Source organism: Triturus cristatus, chromosome 4_2 (genome assembly GCF_964204655.1).
Source record: "Triturus cristatus chromosome 4_2, aTriCri1.1, whole genome shotgun sequence".
Classification (NCBI taxonomy): domain Eukaryota; kingdom Metazoa; phylum Chordata; class Amphibia; order Caudata; family Salamandridae; genus Triturus; species Triturus cristatus.
In genome coordinates this window covers 90,615,254-90,639,480 of record NC_140586.1, presented here as the reverse complement: position 1 = coordinate 90,639,480, position 24,227 = coordinate 90,615,254, and the positions used below count along the sequence as shown (strand labels likewise).

Here is a 24,227-nt window from a genome sequence, read left to right as displayed (position 1 = left end):
TTTCAAATTCATAGGTGTATATACATTCCTATTCCTTGTAAGTTGGTGGGTGAGTGGATGTCAGGAAAGAGAGACGAATGCTGCTATCAGCGTAATAAATTGTGCTTAGGAGGCTATCCCCGAGTGACTTTTTTTAACTCATGCCTGTAGGTGGGTTTGGCCCCATTTGCTACTCTTTTTATTAAGTTTCATTGAGGCTTCATCATCAACTTCAGTGTATTTCCCAGAAATGGAACACTTGTAAACCCAAATTGTGCCCACCTCCTTATTGGTTCTTTGCTTTACCCTGAATGACATGCTGTTTCTTGATGTGGATTTCTTGCAGACGTTCAACACCACAAACATCACAAAGGCTTGCCCAGAAGCCCGCTGCCTCTTCGCCTTCTACGGGGGCGAGAGCCAATACCACAAGTACCTCATCTTCTTCCAAATCTTCAATGCCTTCATGTTTCTGTGGCTAGTCAACTTCGTCATCGGGCTGGGGCAGGTGACTTTGGCAGGGGCTTTCTCCTCCTACTACTGGGCTGTCAACAAGCCTGACGACATGCCCGCCTTCCCCATCTTCTCTTCCATGGGACGAGCGCTCAGGTATTAGTTTCTCCTGTGTTTAGTGGTGTTCCCAGTCCCTCCAATACCAGTCCCTTGCAGGCAGTGGAAACACTAGGCATATGGGGCTGTTCTGAACCGCCTAAGGTTTGGCGTTAACCAAGACCTTTGGTTTTTAATACAAGTATACCTACTTACAGGGGCTTTCAGTCAGCCCTCTTCATCCATAGCCCTGTTTCAGTTTCATTCACAATTTGCTTCCACCCACTGCAGCATGGGGCACAGGGTCTGGCCACATACGCCATTGGCTTTCTTGACTGTAAGTGACTGCATTCTGTTCTTGCACATTGTGCACATGCACACAGAAAGTAGTCCCATTCACTTTCAGCATATTCTGGTACCACACTAAAAAAACATTTTGGCTTTTAGACCATGCTTGTTTTCATACAATGAGTGCCTGGATACAAAAAACATTCTCAAAGTAAGCTTTGGCAAATCCAGAAGGACAGCCGCCAGCTCCAGACCAATTGACTTTATGAGCGATTATTTACAGACTGTGGGGGAGGGGAGTCACAACCCCCTGTCCCTATGCAGAGCACTGTGACGCGCATCCTTATGTGTGTTCTCTTTTTCCCCTTGCTCACTGCAGATATCACACCGGATCACTGGCCTTTGGCTCGCTCATCCTTGCCATAGTGCAGCTCATCCGCGTTATGCTGGAGTATCTAGATCACCAGCTGAAAGGTACAAACTGTTCCAGTAGAGACAAACATGATGGGAAGAGGTGTGTTGTGGGCGGGGAGCAGATGGCAAAGTGGGCAGGGAAACGAGGTTGCCAAGCTTTATCAATTTGATCAAAACAGATCCCATACTCCTGAACGATTGAGTTGCCGCAAGTTGAAAGGGGAGAAGAAGAGTCTCTTACTGTGAAGTGAGAGAAAGAGGCAGCTGAAGATGAAACAAGGCTTCTCTGTAGTCTGCCTGAAAGCAATGTAAATGTGTGCAATTGGTTAATTGGCAAATCTGAAGACTGCTTGGAAGCCAATGTAGAATGGATATAATCTGGACTTTTTAATTAAAAAAAGAAGTTTGCACTAGCTACACTCGGCGCATTACTAAAAACATTACTTTTGAAAGCACTGTAAACACTTAGAATCTTTTTGCATATTCTGCGACAGCGTGTGTTAAACCTATCTTACACTGTTTTTAATGCACGTTATATGTTAATTACTTAGTTCACTATACTTTCTGTCAAAGGCTTGGACCTCTTAGCGCTATAAATGCACGTCACTATTTCCCCAGGGCACCAGTCAGGATTTAAATCTTACAGATATCTGAAGTGATCGCATTAACCAACCGAACTGTCCAACCAGGAAAATGGTCCCACCCAATTGTACTCAGGATCACAGTTCCTATACTTAACTCACTTTAACCACTAGCAAGGATAAATGTTAAGGCACCGTCCTTTTTTTGTTTTTTTGTTTGAGTAACAAGCATTTGCAATGCAATCAGTCTTGTGTTAGTGAAAATTAGAGCTATTGGCATTGCAAATTGTTTTTTTTAGTTATGGCATCTCCATGCATGCCTTTTACCCCTGGCAACACCCTCCTCTTACCTGCAAGCCGCCCTTGTGTGGTGTCGGGTCAGGAGAGCGCTATTACAGCTGCTGTCCTTAATGAAGAGATCAGAATGGCAGAGACTTTATCTGTGGAGATTACACTCTGAAAATGCTCCACAAGCACAGGAAATATGAATGGGGCTGAAATATTAATAAATACAGCTTGGCGAGCCGCTCCGAAGAAAAGAAAGGCGCATGGCTGCCATTGTTTAAGATGAAGCGCAGCATGCCGTGCTGCTTAAAAAAAGAAAATGAAGTTCAAGGTGTTGGTTTCGGGACGGCACTAGGGAGATTAAGTGACCGCAGCAATGACAGGAGAGAGGGAGGGGGTACAAGCAAGGAGGCAACAGATGGCCAGAGCTGGCCAACAAAAAAGCAATTGAGCAGCGAGGGACGTCACTAGGAAAATTAAGTGACGGCAGATGTGACAGGAGGGAGGAAGGGGGTTTGAGTGAGGAGGCAACAGATAGCCAGAGCTGGTCAACCAAAAGAATCAATCAGTGATGTCTGCTGGGAGGGAATTAAAGCACCCAAAGGCAGGACAGATGAACACTATTGACCAACCAAAGGAAAGGAATTTTGAAAGGCAGGCCAAACAACCAACCAAAAGCGCTGGGCATGTCGAAAGCCCATATAGTGACTACAGCGTGCCTTGCAGAGCAGCACATACGCTGCCTAGGTACGACATAAAAACTGATTTGCAGGTATCTTTAAATGAGGCCCCAAAATAATCAGAGTATCATGCTAAAGGGTGGAAAGGTAGAAGCAAAGGCTTACTCCTATAGATCTATTACTGCAGACTGTCTCCGTACAAGTGGTGTTGTACATTTTAAATCCAGTGCCAGTGGTGTGGGTGCCTCATATGAAAATATGAAGGTTTTGCAGAAATATTTCATTAGAGAGTGCCCAATAGTTGTACACCAGTGCCGCTGCAAAATTCAGAACTACCATTTTATAAACCCCATAACGGGCCAAATAATTACCATCTTCTGTTCTGTAGTGCCCAAATTGGCATCACAATTTGGTGGAGAATAGTGAAACAATTATTATATTTTACTAATTTAGTGACTCAGCAAAAAGTATTCATTTAAAAAAATGTATAACCATTAATCATTTATTATTTTTGTGTGCAAATTGCACCTGTACCTTGAGTTTTTGCATAAGCCCTTGTGATGAGATGGGTGGGTCTTTTATTTTTACCAGGAGATTGAATTATTTTTCTTGTAGTATTGACATACATTTAGGGAATGATATAGTTACCTAGAGTATCTGGAGCCTTAGATACACCTTTCACTGAAAGAAAACTTATCTTTCGTCTTCCACCCAAATGCTCTGCACCCCTTTCAAACATTTGCCTCTTACCCAGACGTTTTTCCACCTGGATTACTCTGTTAGTGAGTGACGTGGTCTGGTGTGTAGGATTCTCTGGGTCGGGCAGTATGGGCATTGGCTTTCGATCTACTGATTCATCTCTTGTTTTTTGTTTCTGGTATGCGACGCCCCCAGGGTCTGACAACAAGTTTGCACGGTTCCTTCTGTGCTGCCTGAAGTGCTGCTTCTGGTGCTTGGAGAAGTTCATAAAGTTCCTGAACCGCAATGCATACATCATGGTGAGTGCGGGTGCATGTAAGGACCATCTGTGGGATAGAAATATAGGCATATATGGGCTCTGGTACAACCAGGAGTGAGGGGAAGGCCACTTTTGGACATTTTAGAGCGGAGCTACTGTGTGAATAGTGCTGGGGTGGATTTTCAAAGTGCACTGAAGTGTCCTATTGTTTCATATCTCGCAGGGGTATATGCGCTGAAGCTCTAATTACCACCACACCCCCTGTTGTGCATTGTCGCTTGCAGTTTTGATGTTTTGCTGTTTCCTTTTTCTTCCTTGTTTGCCTGGTTCTCTTGTTTTTCTTTCTCCTTTTGATTCTCAACCTCAACTACTTTAGTCTTTCTCGCTTTCTCTGTATCAACCCTATATTTTGTTCTAAAATTGTTTTGTTCATTCCTCCCTAATTTTGTTCTTGCCTCTTTCCTCTTTTTCTTCAGTCTTTTAAACTATTTTACATCTAAACTAATTCCTAGTATATTATGATTAAATGTCCGCTCTATCCTGCAATCCAAACTCTTTAATTTAACTCCAAATTTATATACCGATCTAACACCAAATCGGTCTTCTGATTGAATCCAAATCAAATCTTCTTTGGCCCCCGTTTCTACTGTACTCTTTACCCGGCTAGAGGTCTGCGGTGCATCCTCTCTGGACGGTGTATGCTGCGATTTACGGCAGACCTCTATGCGATCTGACTGGCATCACCGATATTACGGGCATTGGCAGGAATTATAAATAGATGCTGCTGCTTGCGCTTCTGGTACTTCCTCAGCAGTATAGGACGCTTTGTTCACATCATGGACATTACTTCCGGTTTCTGGATCTTTTGCTGCTGGGCTTACGGACATGTTTCTGGTGGAATTTTCTATACAGCCCTGTCCTGCTGTGTATTTGGTGACTGTATATTTGTTGTTTAGTAATTGTCCAGTCGTGTCATGGCGATTTGTTACAGGTTTGGATTTTTTGGAGGGAGTTCTCCCCAATGGAATGGTTTTTTTTGGAGGGGGGACTATGTAAGTGTAGTGTTTGTTTTTGGTGTATGTGTATTTACTATGAATAAATGTACTGCAAAGCAATTCGGATTGCACTCTCCTAATTCATGGGATGACCGTGATTTCAGCAGGATGTGGCGGCTGCAATTGATAGTGTCCTGGCTAGGGTGTCTGTTTCCTTGTCTGCTATCGAGGCCCAGACTGTGATAGATGCTGATGTCGCTAAGGCCTTGTCTGTGAAGCATAAGGTGAAGTGTTCTGCAGTCCAGTTAGAGGATGATTCTGCATCGGACTCCACGCCTAGTACCCTCGCACCGACTTACTTCAAGTTTGTTACTTGTGCCTCTCTCCGGAGCACAAGGAAGAAGACTGCAAAGCTTGTAAATCGTTTCGGTCCAAGAAGACTACGCGATCGTCTGGCTCGACGACAAGAGATGCAACGTCAAAGCATCCAACACACTCCAGATATCTTCGGGGAAGTATTTGAGCAAGAGGAGATCGAAGCGTGAACCGCAGAAGAGGAAGAGGCCCTCTTCGTTCCAGAGTCTGATTCAGAGCTCGAGATCGATCTGGAATCTGAAGATCTGCCTCCGGGACAAGTGACGTGAGTAACGAAAACCCCTTTCCCCCTTAAATCTTCCTAGACACATAACGCTACGGCACCACCTCTGCCTTCTGGCCAAGGTCGGCAGCAAGACAATGTTTCCGATGCCCCGCCTCTCAGTTCGGCACCAAAACAAACCATCAAGCCTTCTGGCTCGGGACCGAGTTGATCCACACCTCCTTTGGATCTGGAACCATCCGGCTCCAAGGACAAATCTAGTTTTGATCCGAAATCCTCCCCACCGAAACATGCTTCAGAGCCGAAATCCTCCACTCCGAAACAAAAACACGCTTCGTTGTCGAAACCTAAAAACCAGCCTATTTCAACCCCCGAAAGCGAAAGACAATGTTTCCGAGCCTCCAGAACCAATTTTAGACGTTCCTAAGGCCAAATTGAATTCTTAACAGAAAAAGATTTACAATTAATCCTGATACTGGACACAGCAAAACACAAACTTCCTTTAGAGGACACTGCAAAGATCCCTCTGAAGAAGGAGGACATGGCTACCAGCCCTGTTTAGCCTACCCCACAACCCTCTCCTCCTCCACTATCTTCTCCACAGTTAATTGAAGATCCATTGCATATAACACCTCGGGGATCTCCACATACAGATCCAGAAATAGATCATGGGGATGATGATACTTATTTGCCTGTAGACCCATGGAATGATTACACATTGAGCCCCCCAGTGGACAATGACCCAGACGTTTACCCTGCTAAGCCATCACCACCAGATGATAGCATGGCTTACCAACAGCTCATTGCTAGGGCAGCAGACTATCACGGGGTAGCCTTGCATTAAGAGACATTAGAAGAGGACTTTTTATTTGAAACACTTGAGTCCACACACAGGTCAAGTCAAACACTCCCTATGCTTAAAGGCATGATGAGGCATGCAGACAATATTTTTAAAGACCCTGTCCAAGCATGTATTTTAACTCCCAAGAGTAGATAAATACAAACCCTCACCATCAGATCCTGTATTTATCAAAGGACAACTATCGCTCAACTCCCTAGTAGTGTCTACGGTGCATAGAAGAGCTAATTCACAAACCTCTGAAGATGCACCTCCCCCAGACAAGGAGTCTAAACTTACAGATGCCTCTGGAAAACAAGTAGCTGTTCAAGCTGCTAAACACTGGCGCATCGCAGACACACAGGGCCTACTAGCTAGATATGACAAGGCACACTGGGATGAGATGGAGCAACTGCTCCAATATCTCCCAGATAAACACAAAAATACGGCACAGCAGTTAGTTGATGAAGGAAAAATCATCTCTAACTCCTCAGTCAGATGTGCTTTACATGCAGCTGACATGACAGCTAGAGAGATTAATACCAGAATTCTTCTTAGAAGGCATGCCGAGCTTAGAATCTCAGGGTTTAAGCCAGAAGTCCAACAGTCTATTATGAACACCCATATTGATAAGGAACACCTGCTTGGTCCTGTAGTCGACCAGTCCTTAGAAAAAATAAAGAAGGACACTGGAGTAGCAAATATCCATGGGAGCGCTCCAGTCCCCATCCAATAGAGGCTCCTTTTGTCGCTCATTTTACAGAGCAGGGTCCAAAACAACATCTTCAGACCCAAATGCTTCCTCTTATAAAGGCAACAATCAATCCTCTACCTCTAGAGGTTTTTATAGAGGCAATAACTCCAGAGGTGTAGAGGTGCTGCACTGCATAACACCCCTCCCCAAACAAACAGTGACTTGCCCACAAACCCCCGATCACTTAACACCTGTCAGGGGAAGACTTCAACAGATTCTCCCAATTTGGCAATCCATAACAGACCAATGGGTGCTCGACCTTATCCAACATGGTTATTGCCTGGAGCTTACCACCAATTGGCCAAAAATTCCACCTCGCTCTCGCAAACTGTTGTCAGACCACTTACAGTTACTCAAACAAGAGGTACAGTCTCTCTTAGAAAAGGGAGCCATAGAACCAGTTCCTTTACAATTCGAAGGTTCAGTGGTTTACTCTCTTTATTTTCTGATCCCCAAAAAGGATGGTTCATTAAGACCAATTTTAGACCTCCGAGTTAAACAAGAACATATTGTCGGAACATTTCCATATGGTAACGCTTCAACTGGTCTTTCCACTTCAACAGCAAAGCTATTTTATATCCACACTGGATTTAAAAGACACATTTTCACATTCCCATTCATCCTGCTCATCGCAAATATCTCAGATTTGTGATAGCAGACAAACACTATCAGTTCAAAGTACTCCCATTCGGAGTAACTACTGCTCCCAGTGTTCCCAAAATGTCTAGCAGTAGTGGCAGTTCATCTCAGGAGACAACAAATTCATGTCTTCTTGTACCTAGACCACTGGCTCATCAAAACCAGCACACACCAAAAGTGTTTAGAACACACTCAGACCACACTACACCTACTCCACAAATTAGGCTTTATGGACAAAATTCAAAAGTCTCACCTACAGTCTTCCCAGATACAATCCTATCTGGGAGCCACTTTCAACACCCACACAGCTCTAGCCTCTCCCAATGCAGCCAGAATCTGCAATATCCAGACTCCATTGCTGCTGTTCTAAATAGGCCAATCCCTACCAGCCAGGACTTTCATGCGACTACTGGGAATGATGGCGTCGTGCATTGCAATAGTGCCGCATACAAGACTACACATGCGTCCACTACAAGAATGCTTAGCACGTCAGTGGAATCAGTCATAGGGTCAGTTAACAGATCTAGTGTTGGTAGACCGCTGCACCCATCGCTGTCTGCAGTGGTGGAACCCATCAAATTTATCAAAAGGGAGGCCTTTCATCAACCCTGTTCCACAAGTCGTGCTAACAGCAGATGCATCTCTCACAGGTTGGGAAGCACATCTCCATCATTAAACAATTCAGGGTGTCTGGGACGACAAACACAAACCACTCCACATCAACTATTTAGAGCTTCAAGCAGTATTTCTAGTACTGAAAGCTTTTCAGTCTTATCTCAAAGCCAAAGTTGTCCTAGTCCCCACAGACAAACTGACAGCAATGTACTATTTACAAAAACAAGGGGGGGACACTCTAATTGTCATTACAGTCTCAGACAATTTGGAAAAGGGCAAGCCATCACAAAATTAACCTTCTGTCAGAACACCTCCCAGGAGTGAACAATCAAATTGCCGACCTCAGCAGAAAGAGACAACAAATACACAAGTGGGAACTTCATCCCAAGTTCTCCTTCCATACTTTCAACAATGGGGATATCCTCAAATAGATCTGTTCGCCACAGCGATAAACGCCCAATGCCCAAGCTTCGCCTCCAGGTTCCCACACCCTCTATCCAAAGGCAACGCCCTATGGATGAATTGGTCAGGGATATTTGCCTATGCTTTTCCGCTTCGCCCTCTCCTTCCATTTCTGGTTCAGAAGCTCAAGCAAACATCCTTCACACTGTTTCTAGTAGCTCTCACATGGGCCCGTCAACTGTGGTACACCACCCTGTTAGAACTCTCAGTAGTGCCACATCAAAAGCTACATCTCACCTCCATTCGCCTCACTCGGAACCATGGAGAAATCGAGCATCTAAAGGAGCTCAACCTAGTGATTTGGATCCTGAAGTTATAGAGTTTGGATATTTAAATTTGCCACCAGACTTTGACTATTCTGAAGGAAGCAAGAAAACCTACTTCCAGAGCTTGCTATGCAGCAAAATGGAATCCATTTGTTGTCTTCTGGAACAATAACAAAATTCTACCTCTGGATGGTTCTGTTCTGAATATTGTTTGTTACCTTATTGCACCTATAGCAATGTGGGCTGGCTTGCATGTCAATTTGGTTGCATCTTGCAGCACTAGCTGTGGATTTACAAAACAGACAGCATTTGTCTTTGTTCAAAGTTCCGGTCATTAAAGCCTTTATGGAAGGCTTAAAGAGCGTTATACCACCAAGAGTTCTCCCAGCACCAAGACTTATGGGTCCACCTTTTGAACCACCACACAAGTGTCCCTTACAGTGTCTCTCATGAAAGGTTGCAGTCCTCATTGCAATAACGTCATTAAGGAGAGCTGGTGAGCTACAGGTATTAACTTTAGAAGAACCCTTCTATCAACTCCATAAAGATAGGGTAGTTCTTCACACCAATCCCAGATTCCTTCCCAAAGTGGTTTCTGCTTTCCATATTAACCAATCAGGTGAGTTACCTTGTTCTTTACTCAACCTGATTTAGTAGCAGAATGGGCGCTTTACACACTTGACGTCAGAAGAGCTCTATTGTATTATATTGAAAGAACAAAAGATTTTCGTAAAACAAAGCAACTGTTTGTTTCATTTACACCATCTCACAAAGGCGATCCTATTTCTAAATCGGCATTTCAAGATGGATTGTTAAGTGCATTCAAACTTAGTACGCAAAAGCTAAAAGAACTTTATACCACCAGAGCGCATTCCACTCGCACAATAGGGGCATCTATGCCCTTTTTAGGTAACATCCCTATAGTTGACATCTGTAAAGCAGCAGCATGGTCTACACCACACACATTTACCAGACACTATTGTGTGGATGTATTAGCATGCCAACAGGCAAATGTTGTAGGCCAAGCAGTGCTAAAAACACTTTTTCAGACAACTGCAACATCTACTGGCTAGCCACCGCTTTTGGAGGATACTGCTATATAGGCTATGCAAAGCACGTGTATCTACAACACACATGCCTCAAACAGATTGTTACTTACCCAGCAAGCATCTTTTCTTGGCATGTAGAGCTGTAGACTCGCATGTGCCCTCCCGGCTCCCCGGACACCTGTACTTGTTGCAGTTCTCATTTACACCACATACGCATGGACATCTCTATACTACACTTAGTAACTCCACTCTCACCCTCTTGCGGGAAAACAATCTAACATTGGAGTCGATGCCCATGCACACTATCACCGAAAGGAGGAGTCACCTTACCTCGTGACTGGAAAGACTTCTTCGAAGAAAAGAAACTGGCAAACATCCGGACCCAAAAGTAGATGGCAGGAGTATGTAAAGCACATGAATCTACCGCTCTACATGCCAAGAACTGATGCTTACTGTGTAATGTAACATAATCCTTCCAGAGATGAACTGGCAGACCTTCTGTCTCGTATCCGTGTCAGTCTGGATATGGCACCTTCTCCGGTGGAGGGGGTTGCTGTGGTCTTATTGCCGCAATTCGCTAAGCCTGCGGCACTCGCTTTGCTATTGACCCCAAAGGTCAAAAAGGTGATCTTTTGGTCCTGGGAGAAACCTGAGCATAGCCAGGTGCCCTGCTTCCCTCAGAAATCATATGCTTTGGATGAGGGGATAAGATGTTGCCTTCTTCCATTAGGGTGTATTCCATTTTGTCCCCTCTGATTGGCAGATCCTCAATGAATCCCGATGATTGTCTGGCTTCTGATCCTGTGGACCATAAGGTGAAAGGGGGTCTGAAGAAATCGTTTTCTGATTCCAATCTGGTTCTCAAGGCCACTTCATATGGTGCCTTGAATGCTCAATCCCTGTTGAAGGATTTTGAATCTCTGGCTGAGGCTATGCAAGAGGGGTCCAGGGTGTCTGATAATCTGGTTCATATGGAACAGGCCAAGTTCCTGGCTGACCGTATGGCTGATGTGATTTAGGCGGCTACTGTGGCTTCCACCTCAGCAATCATTGCTCAGCGGAACTTATGGCTGCAGGACGGTAAGACGGATCCAGCTGAGAAGTCTGCATTTCTGAAAATTCAATTAGAGGATGACAAACTGTTCGGCAACCTTCCGAATCATCTTATGCGGATTTCTTGCCTGGATAAGAAACATATGTGGTCATGCAGGTCTTTGTTTGGCAAAATTCTTTAAACCTTGAAAAAGCTAGTCTGCCAGGGATTTTCCTCACAAGGTCACTCATGCATATGCCTTCCGTAAAAAGCAATTCCAGCCCCGGAGGGGTAAGCAGCGGGATGTGACGCCACCCCCCCCCCCACTCACCCCAAACCAGGACTTTCTGGCCAGCGCTCCTGACTATGGGAGTCCTGTGGGCATGCTTCCTGTGGTTGCCTAGTTGACAGGCATGGGTACTTAGTCTGACAGATGGGTGAGGAATATCGTACAGAACGGTAATCGCATAGACTTCGTCTCTCTTCCTACCAGCACGGGGTGTATCCCTACTCCTGTTCCCAGGACTCTGGTGAAAAGAAAGGCACTTCTGGAAGGGGTCCAGGAAGTGGTGCAGAAGCTTGCTTTTTTCTGGGTCTTTTTGATCAGGTTGGTCAAGGGGTCTACTCGATCCTATTCCTCATTCAGAAGGTATCTGGGGAGTTCAAGCCAGAGTTTGATCTCAAGCTCCTCAACAAATGGGTGACGTTTATTCCTTTCATTATGCTGTCTCTTCAACAGCTTATTCCCCTCCTGTTTCCAGGGGACTTCTTGACTACGATCAAACCTACAGGGTGCCTACCTACATGTTCCAGTTCATCCTTGTCAATAAAGGTTTCTGAGGTTCACTGTAGGGACATCTCATTTCCAAGTCTGGGTTCTTCCCTTCGGTCTGAAGTCGGCTCCCTGTGTCTTTACCAAGGTATTGGCTCCCTTGATGGCCATTTTTCATCTGCAGGGAGTGACTATCTTCCCTTACCTGGACAACTGCTTGGTCAAGGGGGCTTCTCTTCCTCTGACTTGTTTGCATATCCTGAAGTTCCTGGACCTTCTGTCTTCCCATGGATTCTTAATAAATGCAAGGAAGACACAGCTGGTCCCATGTCTAAATCACATTTTCATTGGGGTCTGGTACAGGACGGATCTGGGTATTTTCACTTTGCCAGCCTCGAGGATGTTGAAAATGTATTCCCATCTGATCGATTTGTTGTCGGCTGTGGTCCCGTTTGTGTTGCTTTTGATGCGGGTACAGGGGACCTGGCGGCCACTGTGTTCTTGGTTCCATGTGATCGTTTGCACCTCAGTGTCCTGATGAGGTTCATACTGAGGAAGTGGGTCCCCAATATGTAGGAGTTGACTGGTTTTCTCCTGGTGACTCCTGTAATTCGGGCCGAACTGGAATGGTGGCTCCTTCTAGCAAACATTCTGTTGGGGGTCGGTCTCTTTGTGATCCAGTGATCGTCACAACAGGTGACCCCAAGAGTGGCTGGGGGGCCAGGTTGGGGTCTCTCACAGTCAAGGGTCTGTGGCTGTTGCCAGTGTTCCAGGTCTTCCAATTGGAGGGAGTTGGAGGGTATTAGTGTCTCCTCGTCTGCAGGGCAGGGTTGTCATAGTTCTGTCAGACAACACTACAGCCAAGTCCTATGCCAATCGTCAGGGGGTGGGACGAGGGCTCTGTCTTTGTCAGCTGTTGCGGATCAGATATTCCGGTGGGCACAGATGACTGAGGTTTAGTGCAAGGCCATCATTATTCAGAGGATTCTGAATTGTCAGGCCCATCACTTAAGCAGGGAGATTTCGTCCTCTAAGGACTTCTGTCTTTCTCCCCTGGTGTTTGCCAAGATGTGTCAGTTGTGTGGTCACCCATGGGTGGACCTGTTTGCAAGTCTGGGCAATGCTCTTCTTCCCTGTTTTTTTCCAGAGGAAGAGGGGTGTCTGCTTCTGGGCTGGATACCCTGACCTGCCCTTGGCCTGTCTGCCTTCTGTTTGCTTTCCCTCCAGTTCCTTTGATCTGGAGGTTTCTGGTTCAGAGGGAGGTGGCTCAGGTTGTTCTGGTTGCCCTAGCATTGCCCCGCTCTGTTTGGTTTCGATGGAGAAGAAGGTGGGTCCAGAGTGGAGGTTTCCGTTGGTTCCATCTCCTCGGAGATTTCCATCTCTCCCAGTGTCCTCCCTGTTGTGGCTCCGGTTAACTGCTTGGTGGTTGAACGGGGTGGTTAGATGTTTCAGCGCCTTTCTACCTCTGTGTCTTCTTCTGTGTACGCCTCTAGTCCGGTGTCAACTTGGTCTTATGCTCTACATTGGAAGACGTTTCAGGCTTGGTGTGATTGACTACAGGTAGATCCTCTTTCTGCTGCCCTACCACAGGTGCTGGAGTTTCTCCAGGATGGGTTTCAATTGTGCTGTAGTCCTGACTCTCTTAGGGTGCAGTAGGCGGCGATTAAGGCTTTTCGGTCTCCCCAGCAAGGTAGGGGGACTGGGGGGTGGATGATCAGGGTCTGTTCTCCCTGATCTTTACAGGGTTTGCCAATCTGTTTCCTGTCCCTCAGGTAGTGTGTCCTCCTTGGGATATGAAGTTGGTTTTGCTGGTTCTCCAGTATCCTCCTTTTGAGCCTCTGCTGTCTGTGAGTTTACGCCTTTAACTTTGAAGGTCTTTTTCCTGGTGGCAGCTACATCTGCTAGCCGGTTGGGTGAGCTGGGTTCTTTGTCTTGTCTGTCTCCTTTCTATTTAAGTTTTTGATGACAGGAACGTTCTGTTGTTGAGCCCTGGCTTTGTGCCCAAAGTGAATTCTCTTTTTCATCGTCAGCAGGAAGTGATTCTTCTGGTGTTTTTTTCCCTGATCCTTAGTCTCCTGAGGAGAAAGTTGTCCTTCATTCCCTAGATGTGCGTATGGGTTCTTGGTATACCTGGATCAAGTAAAGTAGTTCAGACAGTCTTCTGCCTATTTTTGAACTTTGGTCTGGCTCGGAAGGGGGATAAACCTTCCACTCCGACCTTGAGCAGGTCGATTTGGTCTTTGATCCTTCTTACCTACAGGCAGTTTGAGTGGTCCTCTCCCCTGGGGATCTTGGGGAGGTCTACTAGGGGCATGCCCGCTTCTGTGGTGGAACTCTAGGGTGCTTCTTTGAAGGAGATCTGTCGGGCGGCCACTTGGGTGGTGCTTTCTACTTTTGTGTCCCATATTCGGGTACTTCAGGAGCTGGAGGTGCCCAACTTGTTGGGTTTCAGGGTCTTGTCTGCTTTTTTTTCTAACCTTTTTTTTCCCCTATGGATTAAATCTGTGCTTGCATTTCTGTGCAGTTGTCCTTTTTGTGGCTTTTGTGCATCTCACTATGTGATTCATCACGGCGAGAGGGATGAGGAGGTAATGCTGCAATTACTCACTGGTAAGAACATTACTCTGAGTCCTTTTCTCTGTGTGAGGAATCAGGTCCTCCCTCCCGCCATTTCATCCAGTCCAACTGCGTGGTGTTTCGGCTTGATACAGAACAGGAAGTGAGGAGGGGGTCTTTTATTCCTTAGTAAAGGTATTGTGAATGGAGGCAGAGGGTCATCACTATGAGATTTATCACAGCGAGCGAAGGACTCCGAGTACTGGGAAGTAATCGTAGCATTTCCTTCTTCCTTTCCTCTATTATCTGTAGACCAAAATGTGGGTTTGTGATCTGGGTTTCTCAAACCTTATGGGCTTGACCATCTTATTCTTGAGTGACCCAAGAATAATGGCATTATGATTGCACTATTAACGACTGCAGCATTACTAAGTTGGCTAGGACTTCCTGTTTAAACTGGCAGCAGTATACCCCACCACAAACAAATCCGCGTAACTTACTGGATCCATCTTTTGTATGCGCATTTGAAATGTATCTTATGTGGGAAACCCCCTCTTTTGGTGGAGACCAGTGAACCATCTACTAAAGATGGCTGGAGGTTAGGAGGTAAAAGCTGTTTTTATCTTTTAAAAATTCATGCTGAAAATGTGGTATATTACTATGCTTTTTTTTCTCTCCGATTCCTTCTCACTTTTTTACTGTTACTTACTCATTGTCAGTTTCAGATCAATTTTTCTCTATACTGCGCCTCTCTTCTCTTTTCCTCTGTCTTTGTGTCTCACTTCTTGAGTAGTCCTGCTCCATTGAGAGAATGTGTTCTCTGTATAGATCCTGAAACCGCTGTGAGAAACGTCCTCCAGCTTTCCCAATTCTTGGGTGTGCAGTTGTGCTTCTCCATACCCCAACCGTGCATGTTGAAAAATGTCTGCATCAAGGTTGCACCAGCTCTAAGCAGCACATCTTCGGGAGGTTGGGTATTGAGGTGTGAAACTTTTTCTTCACTCCCTTCATGCCAGACTCTTTGAGGGGCTATGTCGCTTGTGTATAAAGTTGCACATACCAGAGGGGCATGTAGAAGAATCTGGTGTCCTCAACTTGTGACATACTTTTGTGATATAGTGATCTCCCACGTCTTAAGAAGGGGAGTTCTGTACAAGGATTCATGGCACACTGTTCTAGTGGTGTTGAGCATAGGCTTCTTAGACATTCCTTACCCTCGGTAAAATAATCATTAGGCAGGTATATGTCCAAGCTGTCCTTCAAAACTTTCACCATTGCACAACTTTTCTGCTTCTTTGACTTTAGCTCTTTATCTCCACAGATTGCCATTTATGGAACCAATTTCTGCACCTCTGCCCGGAATGCCTTCTCCTTGTTAATGAGGAACATTATTCGGTAAGATCACCCAAAGAATAAAGTACTGCTAGGAGTGTGACAGAGTAAAAACATTACTGGTCCAATGTTCTCGAGTAGAAAGGTACTACGGGATTCAATACCTTAGAGGAGAGAGGGGCACATGACACCATTGTCTGGGAGTGGTGGAGCAGAGAGACCAGGTTGAAAGGACCGTGTCCTGGAGGGGAGAGACATATGGAATAGATCCAAAGGGCTTCAGTGCTGAGGGCATGTCACGTCACAGGGTGGTTGCAAAACCAGAGATTTGAACACGTAGGTGTGTTGGCCTGCAGGGAGAGAGATGATGTGGGGTATCTTGGTGTTTTGGTCAAATGTGACTTGGGAATAAGAGGGGTGGGTACAGTGTGCAGAATGTATGAGAAAGACATGGGAGGGGATATCTGCCGGTACACCATTTACAATAGCCAGAAGGGTCACAGGCTGGGCATAGTATACCTGGCAGAAGACTTGCTGCACACCTCGAGCAAGCTTGGGTGCAGGATTGTGGAGATGACTGAGTGAAATCAGACAGTCGATGAAGTGGCTCAACGGGGTCACAGAGAGGGTCTCCGCGATTTCATCAAAATGCATGAGAACTCCTTATGCTTTCCTTTTTCTTTATTTTAGCGTGGCGGTATTGGACAAAGTGACGGATTTCCTGCTGTTCCTGGGGAAGCTCTTTGTCGTGGGATGTGTTGGTAAGATATCTTTGACTAGTATAATCATCAGAAGGGATTCCATAGCCTTTCACAGCGCTGGTGTTAGACTCTTAAGTCCCCATTTCTAAGTAGGTTGGGATGGGTATGATATTTACTGCACCCTGTAAATAGTGTTAACCCATGTGAGCCTTACTTTTTAAAATTACTGTACCACTAGGCTCCCGAGGGACCAACCGTCCAGAAATCACTATATTTGTAAGCCCTATATAACCAGCCCAAGCACCTCTTCAAATGCAAATTTGTCAACAATGGCTGAACAGATTTACACCAAGTACTGAAAGACACGCATTAAGATTAAAGGGTTATGCCAACTCCAAACAGGAAGTGGTCATATAGGGGGCATAGTGATCCCCAGGGGTAAGTAGCCCATTGGAGACTACCCTTCACTTTCCTTAACACCCCTAAAGACTTACTTGACGGAAAAAGGACAACGAAGAGCTGAAGAACGCAAGAACTGTGGACTAGCTGTGGACTTGGCGCCAAACCCTGCCTGCTCCTGTGTCGACCATTGCAATGAGCTGATTCGTCCTGCTGCTGTGCATCCTCCAAAAGCATTGGAGGGCTGCCAGCACTTGACTAGCCAGCATCTCCCTTGATGTGGAGGAGCCATTTGCCTGCAGGCCCCGACCGCAATGTCCGGTTTGCCAATCTGCAGACCATTTGGTCAACTGAAGCAGCAGCAACCCAGGTGGAGGCCACCATGTTCCAGGAGGTCAGATTCATCTCCCCACCTAGTTCGAAGATGCCAGGAGCCGCCCTGCACCATAATCCGGGGTACCAGACCCCTTGCAGCAGCCAAGGCTTGTTAGGTGTCCAGCCCAGACACCAACACCGAACTACTGATGTGGGACGGCCGCACAAGAGAGGCCATGGTCGAGAGTGGCCCTGCTATCATGTTTTGTTCCTATCTCCAGGTCGACCTAAAAAGTGAGAGCCTCCAATGCAATTGAACCTCGGTCAAAACACCTCTGCACTTGAGCTCAGCAGCCCAAGCCTTCCAACGGTGCACCCTTGCCCTAGAGACCCTCAAGAACCAAGCCCCCCCTCTGGCTTCCGACAGACCGGTCACTATGTTCCCACTTGCAATCTTTTTCTGGTACAGTTTTTCTCTATAGACTTCAGATGTAGCATTCGAGGCTACCCTTGCAACCTGCACCTCTGCACCCGGGCAGGTAGATCAAAACTGCAGGTGGTTTCGGACTGAGGACCTTGGCCCCTACTTACCTTAAGTCCAGAAGAACAACACTGTAACCCAATTGCAAGTACCCCTATGCAGTGTATGTTTCTCTCATAAGATAACATAACATAACAGCGTTCGAGGCTCATGACCTCATTCTGACAGCTGTATTTTCTGTGGTTCTGAAAATCGCTAACTCAAAGTATTTACCTAATCTCGTAGATCTTGCTGTCTAAATTAATATAAAATTCAGTTATTTTTCTAAGTTGGTGTTGGATTTCCTCATTAAGTGTTTGTCTCATTTATTGACTGTGTGTGCAACAAATGCCTAACGCACTCCTCTGATAAGGCTACGGCTGCTCGACCGTACTACCACAAATAGAACACCTTGGGATTATTAAAGCAAGCCCCTGAACTCTAATAGGAGATACCTGGTCTCTGCACTGTGCGCCTCATTTGAATACACTGTATAGAGAGCCAGCTTCCTACAGGCGTCTGCTGGGGTTGGGCTCCCACAGAGGAAGCTGTGGTCAGCTGGAGGGTTGGCTGAATATGATCACGAAACACTATAAATTTGCAAAACAAATGTTAAAGCAATGTTATAGCTTGGTATGGTAATAAGATAAAGTTTTAGGTGAATGTGTGTGTTTCTACGTGCAAGTGTATGTATATGTATGTGTGTCTATAGGTTCGAAGCATGTGGGCTGCTGAATTCATATCTGTGCATAGATCGCCGCCTAGTGTTGGGTCCGGATGATTGCACACTGTTGTCCTGGAAGAGTCTTCGAAGTATCACGAGATATATGATCATAGCATGTGTGGCTGTAGACACATGTACACTGCATACTCCTATTATCTAGTGTTGGGCTCAGACATTTGCAAGTTGTTTTTCTTCAAAGAAGTTAAAATCACAAAACCTTTTGTGGCTCCTCCCTTGCCACAGAATGCATCACCTTAGATTGTTTTCTTCTGCCATCAGGCTTGGAAGCTCGGGACACCGCTCCGAAGTAGCTCCGAAGTCGAAGTGTGAAGAATATGCTGAAAAGCTTATTTGTTTCCCTATTGGATCGAGCAGCTCCGTAGAAGAATAGCAGTTGATTGCTCAGTCAAAGTTAAACCTTTTTCCATAAGAAGTCGTTAAAGCCACTCACTGGAGCTCCTTAGCCTACAGTGTTCGTTGACACACCGGGGGTAAATCTCAAGAATGCACCAAAGACTGTAGCATAGAGAGAACGCCTTTAATGATTCAGTCCTTGGTGCAATGCTAAATAAGTTTTGTCGATCACCACATATTCAATTAATGCTTTCCCCAGAACACGAGTCAAACTGGAAGGTCTGTCTTGTATTTCACTGTAAAAAATGTTTTAAAGGGGGGAGGAGCCAAGATGGCGACCGGAGCAGACGCTTGAGTGCCCGGCTCCGTCGGCCCGTGGCCTCGGACTACTATCCTGATGCCCATCCTTGCCGATTCTCGAGGTGCGACGTGTGCGAAGACGCGCTGACCGCGCTGCCGCTTTCCCGGAGTCTCAGCCCGCCCGGATGCCCGAGTTCTGGGTGCTTTTGTCCTCTGCACTGAAACCCTGCGCCATTCTGGCCTTGCCGGCCCCCTGGAAGCTCCGCAGTTACCGGACTAGCTAGCGCTAACCGGGGCCCCGCGGTCCCGATCTCACCTCGCACCACAGATCGTTGCCGGATGAGCCCGGGGAGGGCCGGCTGGACACCTTCTGCACCCTGTGCCTGACGGGCTGGAGCTGTGGGGTGGGCCCCGGTGCGGCGGGTCTCCTGCCCCGCTCTGAGGGCCGCGCCGTGAGAGGCTGCTGCCCTCTTCACCTATTGCCTAGCCGGCGGCGAAGGGAACCTGTGGGAAGAGAAGCGACTGTCGGCCATTCCTGTTGTGGCGTAGACCTGAGGGGAATTGACTCCTTGCCACGACCCCCCCCCCCCGGGCCATTGCAACGTACAGCGGCGAAACATGGCGTTGAGTGCCTGCTCGCGGCTGGGGGGTGATACTCCGGTCTCGCCCGCCGCCCACTTCGCCCTCCCTCTTCCGGACACCGGCTCCGCAGTGCCGTCCCGGATCGCTGCCGATGTGGGGGCCCAGCTTCCGCTGACATGCGGCTCCGTTCTGGCTGTCCTGCGGGTCTTTCAACTACAGATGTGCGCTGGCCTGCAGGCGCTGAGTGAGCGGTTTGACCCCATACTGTCGGCTGCGGGTCGTGAGCGCTCTGTTTGTCATCCACAGGGCGTGGGTCTCCCGGTGCTTTTGTCCTCTTGCGGGGACGCAACGGCGGTGTATGATTGTGCTACACTGGTGCCTTCATCTGGCGTTCCCGGCACCCGGGATCCACCGCTCTCCACCTCAACTGCGGATACTTTGTTCCCCTGGTCATGGCTGCCTGCTTCATTGTTGCCTGCCTCACCGCATCCGCAAGAATATCCTGCTGAGCGATACCTAACGGCTTCGAGGAACCGTCCGCGGTGGCCTACTGCCTCCTTTTTGTGGAACTCCTGTACTTTACTTGCCAGGTTTGGATTTTGTGTGGTGCAAAGAGGGACCTCACTCGACGGTCGGCGGCCATTTCGTGATCCTGCTTCGCCATCCTCTCACAAGCGGCCATCTTGTCTTTGTCTGCTCGGGACACGGGGCCTTCATGTAGGGGCTGGCTTAATCCCAAGCCCGCGATCGGGCCAGGGCTAGACTGACTTCCATCGCCATGGTTCATGGACGGGCTGGCCTGGGACTGGAACTGTATGTATGTTTTGTGCGCACTCGTCGCGACTTGTATCCCTTCGCTTAAACAGTGGTGCCATGGTATCTTCGCATGCCGTTTTTTGGCGTAGTGGGCTCTCAGTGTGTGGAGGCCATAACTGGCTGATGGTTTGGGGCGCTCTGGTGTCCCGTGGGCTCCTCCCCGCCTTCTTTTCTGTTTTCTTAACTTCTTTACTTTATTCCTACTTTCTCTCTTCTCTATATTTCGGGTTCATTGGGCGACAGGCACTATGCTGGGGGGGGGGGTAGGCCGTAGCCTCCGCATTGGTGTAGGGTGGGGGGGGTAATACTCTCTGTTCTTAATTAGTTCTATGGGCCTTTCTTCTTCTATGTCTCTGCGTTCTACTTTCCTCGATTCGGGGTCCGGGTGTGGGGTGGATCGAGTGGGGGCGGCCTTGGAGGGGTGCGTACTTGTTCATGGGACTATCCTGTTATATCTCCGCACTGCCTCACTGCTTGAGATTTTACTTCCATTGATGTTTTACTGATGTTGCTGCTCTCCCGTGTGGTGAAGCTATTTCGCGGACTCGAATCTCCTTTGTTCTTATCCTTCACTGACTTTTTTCTTTGATAAAATTATCTAAAAAACTGAAAATTAACCTTCACCTCTCCTTCCCCGGGTGTCAAAGATATTTCCAGTATGTGACTCCCAACTCGTTGTCAATCCTGACCGTTGACGCACGGGGGCTGTAATGTGGGTATTAGTGCTTCACTGTATCGTGGCCGGCCTGACGGTTGTAGGCCCGTATTTGTTCTTTTAAGATGCACGAATAAAGGTTTTTAAAAAAAAAAAAAATGTTTTAAAAAGCTTTGAAACACTTAAGAGGCTGACACTGGGCACACTACAAAATGCTGCATTTAAGCCTCACTGATAAATCTGACATCACTATGACATCTGACATCACTATGACATCTGACATCACTATGACATCTGACATCATTAGCACATCTGTCATCACTAGCATCGAGGATGTGCAAGACATCAAAGACATACAGGAAGTCGAGAAGAGGAAGATGGGCTATTGTAATCTGTCCAATTCCAACAAGAAGACCTAGATGTCTCATCCAAACATTCAGGCATTGAAGAGGTTTGAGACATTCACCAAGCACAAAGTCAAGGGCCAAAGACTAAGTCCACAGACTGTACCACAATGGTGCTAACAGGCCAGCCTTGAGCCCTACTAGATCAGCTGCAGAGCTAGTAAGTGAAAAGTCAAAAACCTCAAAGCATGCTACTTCACAAGCAAGCTCTGTGTCAAGCAGAGGGTGCTGATCCTCTTCATACCCTGACAATGAGTCCAAGTGCTGGCAAGCCACGCTCGGTGTTGAAGCCCCAAGGCCCATCAGCATCAAAGATTCACCTGCACTCTGGTCGAATTAATAGACATCTGAACAGTCACTATGTAAGGTCTCGGGTCTGAAGTAGAGGTTGAGCCACAACACATTTCAACCCCAAAGTTGTAGTTTAACTCTACACGAAGGTCCCACACATCTAAGGGTACAAAACTAGATAAACCGGTACACGTTGTCGACGAACAACAACCAAACCTTTTCATTCCCCTTGACATAGGGAAAATTGTTGGCAGGCATCCCGTACCAGGCTTGCTTACTATTCACGAGAAAAGACCTTTGGTGGCCAAGGAACAGCCCCATGCATCATCTCATTTGCCACCTCGTCTAAAGAGAGTTAGACAGATAACCACTACCTCTCCTGCTTCCCTCCACTCCCTCGTTCTTCTCTTCCACTATTCCCCCCCCCCCCCCCCCCTACCAGTGCATTTTCTACCATGGGATGTTCAAGATACAGACTGACCCTGGTAGCCATTATTACCCGGTGGATGCGGGGGTGGAATCATTCAGGCCACGTGGGGGGGTCTGAGATCTATGGCACAAGTACATAGTCAGCCCCTCAAGTTGACCTGGATATTGACCCATGTTCTATAAAAGTATAACCAACTGAAGATACTTCATGCTATCATGTGGTTATACAAAGGGCAGCCTCGCACAATCAGGTACAGGATGAGCAGGATTTTTTATTTGAAACACCATCAAAAACTGAGAGGTTAGTTAGTTACTTATCTATTCTTAAAGGTATGTTAAAATCAACCACAGATACCTTTAAATAACTTGCTAAGACTCGCATATAAAAAAAGTAGAAACCAGCCCCTCAAGATATGCCCTGCATCCGTAATTTGTACCAAACTCACTAGTACCCAATACAGTTTGTAAAAATGTGCATCATCGCAAACTACGAAGGATGCCCCTACTCTGGATAAAGAATCCAAACGGGTGGATGCTGCTGGTAAAAGAGTGGCTTTCATAGGAGCCACTCATTGACACGCTTATCAAGATATGATTTGTAACACAGGAGGCTATGGAGAAGCTTCCTAAGCACATTTTGAAAGAATATTGTGAAAAAAGGAGAATTTGTTGCTGGAAGCAAAGACCGTAAGCAACACAAACATTAGGTGTGCTTTCGGCACAGGTGACACAGCAGCTTTGAGTATCCATATGTCATGCCGCCTTCATGCAAGGCTTAGAGTGTCAAACTTTCTTCCAAATGTACAACATATCTTGAATGTGTCATTCGACAGAGCATTTGTTTGGCCCACAATTCGACCAAATGCTAGAAAAAATTAAAAAGACAGAGACATTACAAAGTCCATGCGCGCCCTACAGTCCCTTACAGGTAAATCCATTTTTCAAAGACCATACACTATAGCTGTAAGAGTAAAGGGAGTCCAGGGCAACGACTACCTAACTAACAATTCCAGACACATTTCAAAGATACCCAACAAGTAGTTCAGATCAGAAAAACTTTATTCGATTGTGAAAACAATCATAAAAGTATACATAAAAAGTAAACCCAACAAGTAAAAATGTTCACCAAGTGTAGGAAAGTGCCCCTTTTTGCATGGTTGTCCACAACTTTTTGCCTGATGTTAATGCTGTTTGACTAAGTGTGCCATGGGTTCCTGCCAACCAGCTAACCAGGGCCTGTGTTCTTTCCTTATATCTGTACTGTTGCACACCCAAATTGGCAACTTGTAAGTCCCTTGTAAAAGCTACCATGGGTACCAAGTTCTAGGAAGCTGGGTTTCTGTTGCAGTAGTAACCACCACGTTTTGCAAGATTTCTGATGCATTTTGACTTGATGTGCCCTGGGTCACTGCCAATCAGGTTCCCAGTGACTGTGTTCATTCCCCAAACTGTACCTTTCTACCCTCAATTAGCACCTCTCTGGTTATATGCAAGTCCCTTATAAAAATGTACCAAGGGCACCGTGACCAGGTAAGGCCTCTAATAGCTTCATAATGTGCCACCCTTAGAGGTCCTGTACCTTATCACACACACACTGCCATTGCAGGCTGCATGTTTTGCTGCAGAGAAAAGTGAAGAGTCGACAGCACGCATACGTGTGTGCCATGCCTGCAACCCACTACCTATAGTATAGGGAAGACACTCCTCTAACTGGGTGCACTATACCACTGGTGAGGGTACAGTTGCATGAACACTGTACCTCTATAGCGTCTAAGTCCATTCTTAGACATGGTTTTGCAGTAAAGCCATAAAGAATATATGGTCTGAGAGTTTGTCATTATGAACTCCACAGCACCATAATGGCTTTACTGAATTCTTGGAAGTTTTTTAGCAAACTTCTCAGCATAATAAGCCCACACTGATGCCAGTGTGGGAGTTATTATCCCATGCACTCAGAGGGCATCTTAGAGATGGCCCCTGAAAAACAACCAGCCTCCGGTGGGTTCCCTGACTGGTAAACACCAGTCTGCCACCACAAAACATGTTTCTGGACCCCTGTGGTGGGATCCTTTGCTCCCTGGGCCCTGAAACAAA

General features: G+C 46.6%; 1 protein-coding gene across 4 annotated transcripts in view; it reads left to right on the top strand.

The window, feature by feature from the left end:
* The window catches only part of SLC44A2 (solute carrier family 44 member 2 (CTL2 blood group)), a 271,522-nt gene that overhangs the window by 205,011 nt on the left and 42,284 nt on the right, over positions 1-24,227 (top strand). For all 4 annotated transcript variants that reach the window (XM_085600695.1, XM_085600694.1, XM_085600692.1 and 1 more), the window contains exons 15-19: positions 326-588; positions 1,196-1,290; positions 3,671-3,774; positions 15,633-15,706; positions 16,334-16,404. In XM_085600695.1, coding sequence (XP_085456821.1) covers positions 326-588; positions 1,196-1,290; positions 3,671-3,774; positions 15,633-15,706; positions 16,334-16,404 — 607 coding nt within the window. The remainder of the gene's footprint in view (positions 1-325; positions 589-1,195; positions 1,291-3,670; positions 3,775-15,632; positions 15,707-16,333; positions 16,405-24,227) is intronic.